Source organism: Lactuca serriola, chromosome 3, assembly GCF_051521515.1.
Source record: "Lactuca serriola cultivar US96UC23 chromosome 3, Lser_US96UC23_V15, whole genome shotgun sequence".
NCBI lineage: Eukaryota > Viridiplantae > Streptophyta > Magnoliopsida > Asterales > Asteraceae > Lactuca > Lactuca serriola.
The window spans coordinates 71,705,675-71,721,296 of NC_136410.1; the positions used below are offsets into that span (position 1 = coordinate 71,705,675).

Here is a 15,622-nt window from a genome sequence, read left to right on the forward strand (position 1 = left end):
ACTTGTCTTTTATATATATATATATATATATATATATATATATATATATATATATATATATATATAATATTATAATAGTATAAGGGTTGAATTTTAACTTTTAAAATTCTAAGGTTTGGAATTAAAGTTTCATTTAGAGAGATTTACAAATTTAAAAACTTGAGGACAAGTTTTGAAACTTGTCAAAACTCTTCAAGTCCATAACATATGAGTATAATGACATCTTTAATAGAAAAACATTTCATGTTCCAAAACATCCATAACTTGTGGACAAGTTATGGAGCCCACTAAAAGCATTTAAAACATTATTTAACTAATACAATAATCAAATAATTCATAGAAGATATAATCAAATTCATATGAAGAAGACAATTCAAATCAAACAAATTTCATGTAATTAGCCTAACCATATAAACTAATACAAAACATGAAACTTTGACAATTATCTTTTAAATTGGATTAACATGATCATTACCACATCAAAAACAGGTTTATAAGTTCAAAAATAGTTTAGGGTAATGATCATAGTCCAATTCCAGCCTTAAAACTCGAAAATCTGCACTCAGAAGCACCAACTCGTCGAGTGCATGAACTAACTCGACGAGTTGTTCAGATTTATGAGAGGACTCGGCGAGTTCCCCGGTGGAATCGGCGAGTCCACTGTCCAGAAATTAGAAAATCGATTTTTAAGCATTTGAAAGCAAGGAGCATCAAGTATATAGTAAAACAATCCTAGGCTCTGATACCACTAATGGGTTTTAAGCATTATAACACTCCTATGGTGTACATGCAACCCTAGATGCTTTGGATCTATGTTTTCTCTAATATACATGCAAACTTTCAAAATGCCAAAGCATCATCCTAACTAGCATACAATGAAGTATCTATACTACAAAATTCTAGTTAGATGACATACCTTTTAGTGTAGTTGAAAACCTTGACGCTTTAAGAGCCTAGCACCAATAATGTGAATGCCTCAAATGGAACCACAAATCACCACCAATAAATGGAAGAACTATAGAGAGGTTATTTGCACACACTAATTTCGGCTAGCACTCTTGAATATGCTCTAATATTCGATTTCATGCAATAGAGGGATTCTTATATAGTGTGACTACATTAGGGTTACACCATGCAAACCATAATGTGCATGAATTTCCACATTCCTCATGATCCATGGGTTTTAACCTCCATGGAGTATCCATGGGTCACCACATGGGTTTAGCCCAACATAAGGAAACATGGATCGTTAGCCCACTTTATAAGAATGATTGATTTACAAAATCAATCCCCATATATTTATTAGTCTCTTTTGATCACAATATTAATTCCAAATTAATTCTTGATGAATACTAATTAAATAATATGATTTCATATTAATATATTAGAACTTATAATATACTAATAAACCATAAATAACCTCTTCTCAAAAGTTTGCCCTTACAAATTGTTCCGGTGAAGTGCAACCCAAATGGACCATGCTACTCTTGGGTCAAGTACATACCAAATATAGTTATGGAATTAGATACCTTATCCAATAAAAATGACGTTGGTTGGAGTTACTCAAAGATTACGACTGTGAGATACTTTACCACCATGGTAAAGAAAATGTTGTAGCTGATGCTCTAAGTCGCAAAGTAAACCTTGAAATAAAAGTCCCAGAGCGTTAAGAATAGAAGTTGTCTCAACATTAATAGGGTGGGTGGTCATCTGAGCGAGGTGATTTCCCCAGTCATTTTGGGATTCAGGAAGTTTAGTCAGGATTGTTTAAGCCAGTAAAGGAAATATTGAGGAATGATTTCGAGGACGAAATCTAATTTAAGTGGGGGAGAGTTGTATCACCCGGAATTTGAGGAGCAACTTTGGGTATAGATCACCTTTTGGGGATTGGACACGACGTGTTGGAGGCACTAACACGACATGTCAAGAGAAGAAAAGACGTGGGTCTCATTAAGTGTAACACGACATGTTGCCTCCTGGAACATGGCGTGTTGGTCGCTGGAAATGAAACCCTAATCTTTCGTGTTTTTTCCCCTATTTAAAGGAATAAGGAGGCTAGGGTTTGTTCACCCTCAGCCCCCATTAGCCCTCAAGCCCTGAAAGAAACCCTAATCATGTTTCCCTCTCATTTGTGAGCTAGTGTGGTGTTTTGGAGCCAAAGAAGGAAGAAGTTGCAAGAAGGAAGAAAGATCTAGCAAACAAATGAATCACCAAATGAATCAATAATAACGTGATTCACCAAAAAAAAATCCCACAAAAACATTTCAATGATTCATTTTTATGATGATTTTGTTGATATTCATTAAAATTGTCATAAAAGTGAAATTTTTTTCTTGATTTACCTAAAAATGAATCATGAAGGTGTTTTTTCGAAATTTTTTCTTGTGAATCATCTTACTTTTGAATGATCTAATGATTCATTTCATTTTTTTCTAAGAAAATATGCGTATAAAAAAATTTCTTACATTTCTACCAAAAATTTTCTTCTTATTTGATCTTGACTATATATATATATATATATATATATATATATATATATATATATATATATATATATATATATATATATATATATATATTAATTTTCAACGACGGTGGAAGTTTCTACCGACGATTGCAACCCTTAACTTTCATAAATTGGAATTTCAACCCTTATATTTTTTAAAAATATTTTTTAATATTATTTTTCATCCCTCTACTTTTTCAAATATCATTTTGACCCCTTCATTTTTTTTCAATATTCATAAATGACATTTTCTACCCATCTATTTCTTAAAATACTTTGTGAAATGATATTTTGCATCCCTTTACTTTTTAAAATGTCACTTTGATCCCTCCAATTTTCACAACTTTCATAAATGATACTTTCCACCATTATATTTCTTAAAATACTTCATAAAATAACATTTGATGTAATTTCTGTGTACATTTTGGTGTTTATTTTTTTGTACGTCTCTACATATGACTTCGGTCACATATAATATGTTTTCAATCGACGATATAAACACTACAAACAAAATGACATTCAGTGACATAATCTTTAATTGACATATTTTTTTTGTGCCATTATATTGTACTTTTAATGGCACATCCTAAATGTCACTATAATAATTAATAGATTTAATGGCACACAACATTTGATGCCATTAAAAGTCATGTTTATTAATAACATAATAATTTCAAATAAAACTAAAATATTTTGATTTTATTGCATACGAACCATATGTTTTATTCTAATTTAACCATTGTTTTTTATTATTATTATATATTTTTAATTTTTTTATGCAGTTGATATCTCATTGCTTCATTGTTCAAAAAAGCTAAAAATGAATCATGAAGGTGTTTTTTTCGAAATTTTTTCTTGTGAATCATCTTATTTTTGAATCATCTAATGATTCATTTCATTTTTTCTAAGAATATATGCATATAAAAAAAATTCTTACCTTCCTACCAAAAATTTTCTTCTTATTTGATCTTGACTATATATATATATATATATATATATATTATTAATTTTCAACACGGTGGAAGTTTCTACCGACGATTGCAACCCTTAACTTTCATAAATTGGAATTTCAACCCTTATATTTTTTAAAAATATTTTTTAATATTATTTTTCATCCCTCTACTTTTTCAAATATCATTTTGACCCCTTCATTTTTTTTCAATATTCATAAATGACATTTTCTACCCATCTATTTCTTAAAATACTTTGTGAAATGATATTTTGCATCCCTTTACTTTTTAAAATGTCACTTTGATCCCTCCAATTTTCACAACTTTCATAAATGATACTTTCCACCATTATATTTCTTAAAATACTTCATAAAATAACATTTGATGTAATTTCTGTGTACATTTTGGTGTTTATTTTTTTGTACGTCTCTACATATGACTTCGGTCACATATAATATGTTTTCAATCGACGATATAAACACTACAAACAAAATGACATTCAGTGACATAATCTTTAATTGACATATTTTTTTTGTGCCATTATATTGTACTTTTAATGGCACATCCTAAATGTCACTATAATAATTAATAGATTTAATGGCACACAACATTTGATGCCATTAAAAGTCATGTTTATTAATAACATAATAATTTCAAATAAAACTAAAATATTTTGATTTTATTGCATACGAACCATATGTTTTATTCTAATTTAACCATTGTTTTTTATTATTATTATATATTTTTAATTTTTTTATGCAGTTGATATCTCATTGCTTCATTGTTCAAAAAAGCTAAAAATGAATCATGAAGGTGTTTTTTTCGAAATTTTTTCTTGTGAATCATCTTATTTTTGAATCATCTAATGATTCATTTCATTTTTTCTAAGAATATATGCATATAAAAAAATTTCTTACCTTCCTACCAAAAATTTTCTTCTTATTTGATCTTGACTATATATATATATATATATATATATATATATATATATATATATATATTATTAATTTTCAACACGGTGGAAGTTTCTACCGACGATTGCAACCCTTAACTTTCATAAATTGGAATTTCAACCCTTATATTTTTTAAAAATATTTTTTAATATTATTTTTCATCCCTCTACTTTTTCAAATATCATTTTGACCCCTTCATTTTTTTTCAATATTCATAAATGACATTTTCTACCCATCTATTTCTTAAAATACTTTGTGAAATGATATTTTGCATCCCTTTACTTTTTAAAATGTCACTTTGATCCCTCCAATTTTCACAACTTTCATAAATGATACTTTCCACCATTATATTTCTTAAAATACTTCATAAAATAACATTTGATGTAATTTCTGTGTACATTTTGGTGTTTATTTTTTTGTACGTCTCTACATATGACTTCGGTCACATATAATATGTTTTCAATCGACGATATAAACACTACAAGAAAATGACATTCAGTGACATAATCTTTAATTGACATATTTTTTTTGTGCCATTATATTGTACTTTTAATGGCACATCCTAAATGTCACTATAATAATTAATAGATTTAATGGCACACAACATTTGATGCCATTAAAAGTCATGTTTATTAATAACATAATAATTTCAAATAAAACTAAAATATTTTGATTTTATTGCATACGAACCATATGTTTTATTCTAATTTAACCATTGTTTTTTATTATTATTATATATTTTTAATTTTTTTATGCAGTTGATATCTCATTGCTTCATTGTTCAAAAAAGCTAAAAATGAATCATGAAGGTGTTTTTTTCGAAATTTTTTCTTGTGAATCATCTTATTTTTGAATCATCTAATGATTCATTTCATTTTTTCTAAGAATATATGCATATAAAAAAATTTCTTACCTTCCTACCAAAAATTTTCTTCTTATTTGATCTTGACTATATATATATATATATATATATATATATATATATATATATATATATATATATATATATATATATATTATTAATTTTCAACACGGTGGAAGTTTCTACCGACGATTGCAACCCTTAACTTTCATAAATTGGAATTTCAACCCTTATATTTTTTAAAAATATTTTTTAATATTATTTTTCATCCCTCTACTTTTTCAAATATCATTTTGACCCCATCATTTTTTTTCAATATTCATAAATGACATTTTCTACTCATCTATTTCTTAAAATACTTTGTGAAATGATATTTTGCATCCCTTTACTTTTTAAAATGTCACTTTGATCCCTCCAATTTTCACAACTTTCATAAATGATACTTTCCACCATTATATTTCTTAAAATACTTCATAAAATAACATTTGATGTAATTTCTGTGTACATTTTGGTGTTTAATTTTTTATACGTTCTCTACATATGACTTCGGTCACATATAATATGTTTTCAATCGACGGTATAAACATTACAAACAAAATGACATTTAGTGGCACAATCTTTAAGTGACATATTTTTTTGTGCTACTATATTGTACTTTTAATGGCACATCCTAAATGTCACTATAATAATTAATAGATTTAATGGCACACAACATTTGATGCCATTAAAAGTCATGTTTATTAATAGCATAATAATTTCAAATAAAACTAAATTATTTTGATTTTATTGCATACAAACCATAAGTTTTATTCTAATTTAACCATTATTTTTTATTATTATTATTATATATTTTTAATTTATTTATGCAACTGATATCCCGTTGTTTCATTGTTCAAAAAAGCTATCTCATTCTAGTGATTTTATATTTATATTTTCATTTTTCTTTTTCCCTCTTACCAACCGGAAAGTTAGGGAAAAGAGGGAAAACTCTCGCATAAAACACTTAGGGTGAAGAAGGAAAACACTATGCTTTGAACTCCATAGTCGGTGCACTAAACTCTATCGCCACACCATTAATTTGCTGCCCTCGTTGGTGTCCGTTATTCCCCTTCGTCTACGTCCACCGTCGTCGCTGCCGTCTTTGCTTCACCTCTCATGTGCTTTTCATTCTATCAGGTAATACTAACACCTCATTTTCCTCCTTCTTCGCATTCTCCTAAAATTGTGCCTTCTATTTTGATTAGACTGTTCATTGGAAACTGTTTTTAACATTTCTTTCACTGCACTCTATTTATTATTCCATACTTTCATCTATTCTTTCTTCTGATTCGATGATGTGTCTACAAAATCAAAATGCCCATGGCTCTCACAAGGTAGCTCATAGGTCTGTCGATTTTAGCAGGTTCTTTCTTCCACCTATATAGTAGGCATATATATTTGTGTCTATGACTTTACATGTGTTTACATCTATATACTTTTGCACGAGGATCAGTCCCCATTAATTTTTTGTTTATCATATGCAAGTTGATTTATTTACTGTCTCTATTGATTATATATGATCCTTTGAATCTGGATTTTAATTTCGGGAATTCTACCTTATCAAAGGAGAAATGCTTCATCTATGCTTCAGTATACATTGAAAATTTGTTACAATATATAATCATTTGTTCTTTTTCTTTGATTTGATGATGTGACAGGGAAAGGTTAGTTGAGCAAGACTTGAACATGAAGAGTCCTTGGGCCTTACTAGATTGTGTCACACAATAGATTTCAATCTATATATGCTAACTTGGAACGTGAATGATCATAATTTAGCTATAAAAAGTCATTCGTTTATTACCTCTTATCAGTTCAATCAACTGGTGAATTTGATAGCTAATTTGAAGCCAACAACCACACCTAATGCTGATTAAAAAGTTTCATGGTTTCACTTTGATTGGATATATTCATCTTTTGTTCCTATGTTTCTACATTCTATTGGGACTTGGGAGGTAAACTCATTGTGCCATCTTATTAGTTCTTGTTTCTCTAACTATTGCACCATATGTTCAAATCCCTAAGGAGTTTTATGGATGTACAAGATGGAGAAAATAAACAGTAGTTTGAATGCACATGTTCTTTTAACTTAAAAAGTACCAAGTGAATCAGATGTAACTAAATGTGCCTAATAATTATATTGGTGGTTTATAGTATTTAAAGTGGAATCATTAGTGTCAACATGATAAGGTTTAGACATGTTTTTTGCATTTATTTTCATGTGTCTTATCTTGTTATTCTAATCATTTGGTGAGTAGTAGTAGTTCCTTTATCCTTATTATGCATAACATCAAGTTGAGTGATCTTCTCCGGTTTGTTCAAACTTAACAATATGACATTGATCATGTCATGTCGTAGGTTTTGCTAATCGGTGGTTGTTGATCTACTCTTTGTTGACCGAATGCATGTGAGTAGATAAGGTAGGGTTGGGCAAACATTTGCTTTAGCAAAGTTTAATGATTCTTTTGAAAGGAAAAAATTAGGAATTCAGTGTTCAAAAGAAGAATGGAAAGGAATGGTTGAGACTTTTATTAAAAGGTGTTTTCATTTCTTTTTGATCCTGACTCTGTTCTTTTGGCTTGATCAAAAACACATTCTTACAAACTGAAGATGATAACTGTTAAGATTATGGTTTCTTTTTTGCAGATACTAGAAATCAAACAACGAAGATTTCATATCGCTGAATCTGATAAGTAAGGAAGTTGGTGGGTCCTTTTACACGTTGTCTGAAATAGTTTGGGAGATAATTCAAGAGAACCGGGTGCTGGGTCCACCTAAGTCATCTCCAAGACATGAAAACATGGAGAAACTAGATAGCTTCTTAGAACACAACCCACTAGGTTCAATGTCTGTTGATGGAACCGGTAAAAGGTTAAAACTATCTTTCGACGAAAAGAATTCAAAATAGAGATTAAGTAGGTTGCTAAAATACCATTAAATTTGGTCATTCTTGCCCTTCAAGGAGAAGAGCTAGAAAAACTTCAGGATTCTTTAAGGGTTCTTGATATTATCTTGAGGCAACAAGCAGCTCAAATGTACTACTTTTATAATTTCACTCTTTATTTCTGTTATCTACTTTATTGTATGCCTCTCTACATCTAACCTACCCTTTACCTTATGTATATGGTATTTTCGTTTTTTGATGATACAAAATATGTGTCAAAAAAAACTTTTATTCTACAGTGACACATAAAAAGATGCCTTGAAAATCCTAAAAAGTTGCAACGACAAAAGTAAAAAATGTCATTAAAGGATTTTAGTGCGAGCGTTTATAGTGACACTTATTATGTGTGCTGCTCATTCTCTAAGAAGCTTTTAGTGATATTTTTTGTATTTTTAATGGCATTTTTTGTATGCCACTAAATTGACATTTTTTATAATGAAATTTGAGTTAATGAGTAGTACCAGTCTTGTATATTTATCTAAAATACAAATGTACCTAATTTTGTTGATAAAATTGTCAAAATTCAATTTAAAAAACGGATTGTGCCGCCCAACGTTGGGCAATTTACTATATATTTATGTACGTTCATATTATTTTTTAACGTAAGATCATCTCAAAGTTGAAGGTTGTAGTAATTAAACCCGAGACCCACTCAATGTTTGAAGTGTTCAAATCCTAAGTTATGATTATTATACCATATTGGTGAGTATTTTGAAATTTTAAATTACTAAAAATATGTATTAAATAGTTATTGATGTGTAAATGGGCTACAATTTTGAAAGTGTTATTAAATGTAATTGTAAAAGCTATCATGACACACTTAAACTAAGAACAGTAAGAACGTACTATTCTAATATAATAAATGAAGGTTTTTTTTTGCCACATGTCATCTTTTTATTCATTTGGACAATGTCATTTTCTAGAATTTTTAAATTTTATATTTTCCACTTGTCATTTTATTGTATTTTTCATTTTATTAAATTAAAATTTCATATTTAATGTGTAAGGTAATATATATGTAAAATATTTATTAGAAAAAGTTTATATATGTAATGTATTCAATACATTAAAGTCTCATTAATTTTAATAATTAAATTTTTTCTTATTTTTCTTATAAATTCAAACTTTTCAAATTGTTAAATTTTATATTTATTTTTTTAATTAAACCAATATAATACATGGGTCTCACACCTAGTGTGGATATATATGAAATGGGAAATGATTCGTACACAACCGTTTTTGCCATAGACAACAATTCATGCATTATATAGTTGTACAATACAACATTTTAAAGCACAGATTGTTGTGTATGGAGAAAAATTGTTGTGTACGTGTCAACACTCATATAAAATATGATATAAGAAATACAAATAACAAGTAATAAATAAATAACAGGATAGAATCGTGCTTCCTAAATTGATTTTTAAATACATTATGATTGATAACGTCTTTATTTGTGACTTTATCAATTGACTGATCATACTTTTATATTTTTATTAATAAACCCTTAATCTACTTGCTATCCTTAACTGATAAGGAAAAAGGGTTCTCAAAAGGACATATACCACCATACCAAAAGCAAAGGTCTTTGTACCAAAACAATGAACCACAGTGGAATTGTGTCTAATGGTGGATACACATACCGAAAATAATGCTTATTTTTGTATGTTAAGAATACAAATGGTAATCTATTCATCTTCACTATCTGCCTTTGCTGACCATAAGTTTACCACCCACGATGGACACCCATCATTAGAGTATTCAATAAAGCATAACTCTTAACAGTAATCAAATATATTAAATATGCCGTTAAACTTGTTTTATGATGATATGAACAAAAATAAATTGATAACTCAGCTAAACAAGATAAAATTGGGATCATGTCACCTTAATAGAAAGTAAATTTCATACATCATGTCTCTTTTAAATCATGATTTCGAAATTATAATCTAATCATAACTGGACTATCAATGACTTTAATCATAGTTTCACTTATAGGAAGGTGGTGATCGACTGCTCTAGACTAGGGATATTACAAATGCATGCAAACAGAACTTAGGATTGGTTTAATTTGTTTATTCAGTTTTCAGTGAGAGATGTCATGAATTTAAGCAGTAGGATTGTTAATGCATATAATAATCTCTTACCAATAACTTTTCACCAATATTTTAATTGTTTTTGGGCCCGTCAAGCATTTAAATAGAATTTGTTTTAAATAATTCCTAAACAAAAGCAAAATTCTGAATATCTTAAAGTCATTAAAGATAACCACTTTCCACATAATCTTGAACTAACTATTGCAACTTTCTTTATAAATGAGCCTCACCCTTTTCTATAAACAAACAATACTTTTTGGTCCCAAAACCAAGCAAAAATGGACACCAACAATGTGGAGAATATGGAGAGCCAAAACCAGCATTTACAGTCACATGAATCATCACCAACCAAAGGCACCACCTTCCTAAGAACTTGCTTCAATGGTGTCAATACTTTATCCGGTAAATACACACAAAATAATTGTATATATATATATATTCTTTATGCATGATCTCATATTTCCCTAGTAACAAATATCATCTTGTTTTTTTACAGGTGTCGGGATACTTTCTATCCCGTATGCGCTCTCAAAAGGTGGGTGGTTAAGCCTAATTTTACTACTCTTGGTAGCTCTTTTATGTTTCTACACAGGATTACTTCTTCAAAGATGCATGGATTCAGACCCCCTCATCATCAAAACATACCCTGACATAGGCCAAGTGGCATTTGGGAGAAAAGGTAGGGCGATTATTTCAACCTTCATGTACCTCGAGCTTTTCTTGGTGGCAGTAGAGTTTTTAATTATGGAAGGTGACAATTTACACAAGTTATTTCCAAAGGAAAGTTTTGACATTTTTGGAATGAAAATTGGAGGGAAACAAGGGTTTGTTTTGGGGACTGCTCTTGTGGTATTGCCTACAACTTGGTTAAGAAATTTGGGGGTGTTGGCATATGTTTCTGCTGGCGGGGTAATTGCATCGGTGATTCTTGTGTTGGCTGTACTTTGGGGTGGTGCTTTTGATGGAGTTGGATTCCATGAGAGAGGGGAACTCTGGAATTGGAATGGGTTGCCAACTGCCGTAAGCTTGTTTACTTTTTGTTACTGTGGTCATGCTGTTTTTCCAACACTATGCAATTCCATGAAGGATAAGTCCCAGTTTCCCAAGGTTAGTATTTGGTTTTATATTGCAATTTATCCATCATTCATTCATACCAAAATACATTAAAGACACAACACTTCCCAAAAAGACAAGCATATTTTGAGAAATAATAGAAGGGCAGAAATTAAGACTTTGTAATTATCAGGTGTTTTTGGTAACTAGATGTGTTTTTCACGTAATTAACTAAGATCCTAAGCTCTTAATTAATAATAAGTATTAACCAATATATACCTCTTTATATACGACTGCAGGTTTTACTTGTTTGTTTTGTTTTGAGCACTATAAGCTATGGATCGATGGCGATAATAGGCTACTTGATGTTCGGAGAGCACTTAGCTTCACAAGTGACATTAAATCTTCCCACAAAAAATATAAGTTCCAAAATAGCAATTTACACCACACTGATGAACCCCATAACGAAATATGCTTTAGTCATAGCACCAATTGCAGCATCAGTAGAAGAAACATTTCCCTTTCGAGAAAGCAAGATGATGAGTTGTATCATCCGAACATGTCTCGTGATGAGCACTGTCTTTGTGGCATTGTTGGTCCCTTTTTTTGGGTATGTTATGGCGTTTATTGGTGCGTTTCTGAGCATCACTGTGTCGATATTGTTTCCATGTTTGTGTTATTGGAAGATCGCCATAGGGTTCAAAAGAATTGGGGTAGAAATGAGTGTGATTTTGATGATCGTGTTTATTGGAACTTTTGTTGCGGTGGTAGGTACTTATACCGCTTTAACAAATATTATAAACGAGGTTCAGACTAAATGACTTGAACTCGATATTTCCGTTGTGAATTCCAAATAATTGTAAAAGCTTTTTGTATGCAATATATAGTCTGACTAGAAATATAGATAAAAAATTTCATTTTAGATTTATGATTCGGAGTTTTAGTGACACGATAGTTAAATAAAAACCCATGAATTTTACATTTTCTTTTACATGTATTATCTCCACTAGAAACTACAAATATTATTACTAACTCATAACGTACGACTAACACATATTAGTTCTCTAAAAAAGTCTCGCTTGAGTTGGAATGAAGAGCAAGATATATTTGGATATATTGTTTACTTTCGGTAAGTTTATTCAAAGAGATTATGAAATTTTCAAACATCTAATTGCCGGAAAATTGGTTTTAACCAATTTCAAAAAATGAGTTTTTTTTTTTTTTTTTTTTTTTTTTTTTTTTTTTTTTTTTTTTTTTTAGGTGAGCATGAATATTGAACCCTCAAACGCTTTTAAAATGAATAACAGTTATATGTTTGTGTTCTCCTCATGATACTTTCGTTTTTGTATATCAGACATTCAAAACTAGGGGTGCAAACGATCGAACCGAGCCCGAGCCTGACCAGGCTCGGCTTGGGCTCGTTTAAGTTATACGAGGCTCAAGCTCGAGCTCAGCTCAATTCGAGCTTTCTTTTACTGAGCTCGGCTCGAGCTCGTAAAGAATTATACAAGCTCGGCTCGTTTTTCGTTTGATGTGCCTAAATAAGCTTAAGTTCGGCTCAAGCTCGTTAAGAAGCTCGTTTACTAATACCCGAAATCCATAATTTCCAAAATATGTTTCTATTTTAATATATGAAAATAATAATAAATTATGTTATATAAAGGCTCGTTTAGGCTCGCGAACCTAATTGGGCTTAGTTACATAGGCTCGAACTCGAGCTCGTTTAATAAACGAGCTTAATATTAAGCTCGAGCTCGGCTCGGGCTCGTTTAAAACTGGTTTCGAGTCGAGCTTTTAACGAGCCGATCCCAAGTAGCTTGCGAGTAGCTTGACTCGTTTGTACCCCTATTCAAAACAAATTTAAGATGAATGGGAAATTAAACTTTAATATGAAGTGTTGAAAGAAGTAAATAAATAAGTTTAATCAACTTTCACTTCATCCCATATAGGTGGGAAAATGAAAAGAAAGTCGGTATAAAATTAAAAAAGTTTCTAAGCTTTTTAAGACTTATGACACAAATGCTTTCTTTTACGACATGTATGGGTGTAAACGCAAACCAAATTAGGTTTGGTTCGTTGACTTTGTAAGTGTACACGTCCTATGGGTATGAATGTATTACCGACCGACAAGAAAACTGAAATCGACTTCTCTCATCTTCTTATTTGCTATGTTTTCTTGTCGCTTCAAGATAATCTTCATGACTACTAGAGGTTCGGATAGTCTCGAAGAACACTACAACCTATTGTATCCTTGCAAACAATCATCTAGTAATGGATTTTTTTTAAGTACACTATGTTAAACACATGCTTTAACATTTTTGATTTCTTGCTTGATTTCATATATTTCCGTAATATTATTCATATAATTATTTTCTTATAAATTTTACCTTAGGCTCGTACTACACAATATGCCCTTATTATTGAATAATTGAATATGCATGGAATACTCTATGTATAATTGGATACATAAACAAGTAAACAACCTTTCTAACCAAGTTAATTAAGCTTATAGTCTTATACGTAACTGCTTCCTTAAAATCGATTGGTGGGATGCATTAATACATGATACATTGATACATGTATTTCATGCCTCATATTTAATGTTGATCATTTTCTAAATCTAACATTTAGGTAGAATACATGTTTCATGTAGCATAAGATTCAGATTAACGTGAGGGTTTAGGCTTCCAATTGTTTGTTTCTACCATTCGATACATATCTATTATTTTTGCTTGTCCACCATTTAATCGAAGCAACATTAAGAAAAAGTAAAATACAATATAAACAAAATTTCATAATTGGTCCATGTGTTTACAGAATATCCCACTTTGAGAACTTCCTAGGAAAAAGTTATGCCACTAGTCCTTATAGTTTAAGTTCATTGTGCGATTGGTCTTTGACCTTAACCCTATCACTTTTGTATCGTTAGTGCATGGGTATTTTTATCTTTTCATCTCGTTGTACATCAGCCTATATAATTAGACCCCTGTATCCTTCTACTTCTCATCCCCTTCTTTTGTTCTTCCCTCCCCACTCAAGTTCTCTTCCTAAAAAAAGACATTGGTGTATGGCACTGTGGAAGGCTGGCGATATTGGTGACATCGTGGACTGATCTAAACCCATGGGTGTTGATTCTGGTCATGCTCAAGGTTACGAGGAACATGCAGTTTTTTTTATGGTTTAACCCTCCCATGTGCCCTAAGTCAATCGTTGTAATTCTAGGGTTGTTGCATGGAAGAAACAATCTCGAAGCAAGATTGATGATGGTGAAATGGTTACTTTGTATGAGTTGGTTGTTTTTCTTGGTGTGTTACTTTTTTCAAGTAAAAAAACAAGAAGCTTTTGGGAGGAAATATGTGTTTTGGAATTTGTATTTTGGTCCCTTTTTTGTTATAGCTTTTGAATTATTTTCCATGTGATTGTATGTAATGTTGGGACAATAATATATAATGGTTATTATATGTAATGTAAATTTGATGTTTAGTTTTAATGTGAATTGGTATTAGCAAGGAAGAAAATTGTCAATTTGATTGCATGTAAGTGTAAAGTTGATTGTTAATGTGCAATAACATAACCAAAAAACTAGTTACCAAGTAACATTACCAAAATTGAAAGTATACTAGTTCAAACATAGTAGACCAAAATACCAATAACCATAATGCATGTAGGTGCAATTTTTGGATTAGGTGTCTATGATCATAACTATTCTTGAAATGTACTTGACTCGGTTAGCATGGTCCATTTGGGTTGCATGACATTGCAACACTTGGATAGACTAAATAAGAGAAAGGACACTTAATGATTATTAATATATTATAAGTTCAAATATATTAATAATATTATTTAATTAGTCTTGATCAAAGAATTAATTTGAAATTAATTAAGTGATCAAAAAGAGACTAATTCAATATATGGGGTTGATTGTGTAAATCGTCTATTCTTGTATAGTGGGCTAATGATCCATGGTTTGTATGGATTGGGATAAAACCCATAAGGTGCTCCATGGATGGTCCATGGAGGTTAAAAACCCATGGATCATGGAATATGGAAAGCCATGACAATTAGGGTTTACATGGTGTAACCCTACTTGTGTCACAACTATATAAAGACCCATTGTCTAGCAAAATTTGCACGATTACAAGCAAATAAAGAGGGCTAGCCGATTTTGAGGTATTAGTGAACTTCTCTCAAGGTTATTCCAAGTATTGTGGTGTTGTGTGAG

General features: G+C 30.5%; 1 protein-coding gene across 1 annotated transcript; it reads left to right on the plus strand.

The window, feature by feature from the left end:
- The first annotated feature begins 10,591 nt into the window (after positions 1–10,591).
- Positions 10,592–12,328, plus strand: LOC145092585 (amino acid transporter AVT1I-like). Its single transcript, XM_079030533.1, has 3 exons — positions 10,592–10,749; positions 10,844–11,454; positions 11,700–12,328. Exons 1-3 carry the CDS (start codon positions 10,626–10,628, stop codon positions 12,219–12,221), a joined length of 1,257 nt encoding a protein of 418 aa, XP_078886659.1. The 5' UTR covers positions 10,592–10,625; the 3' UTR covers positions 12,222–12,328.
- The last annotated feature ends 3,294 nt before the right edge of the window (positions 12,329–15,622 follow it).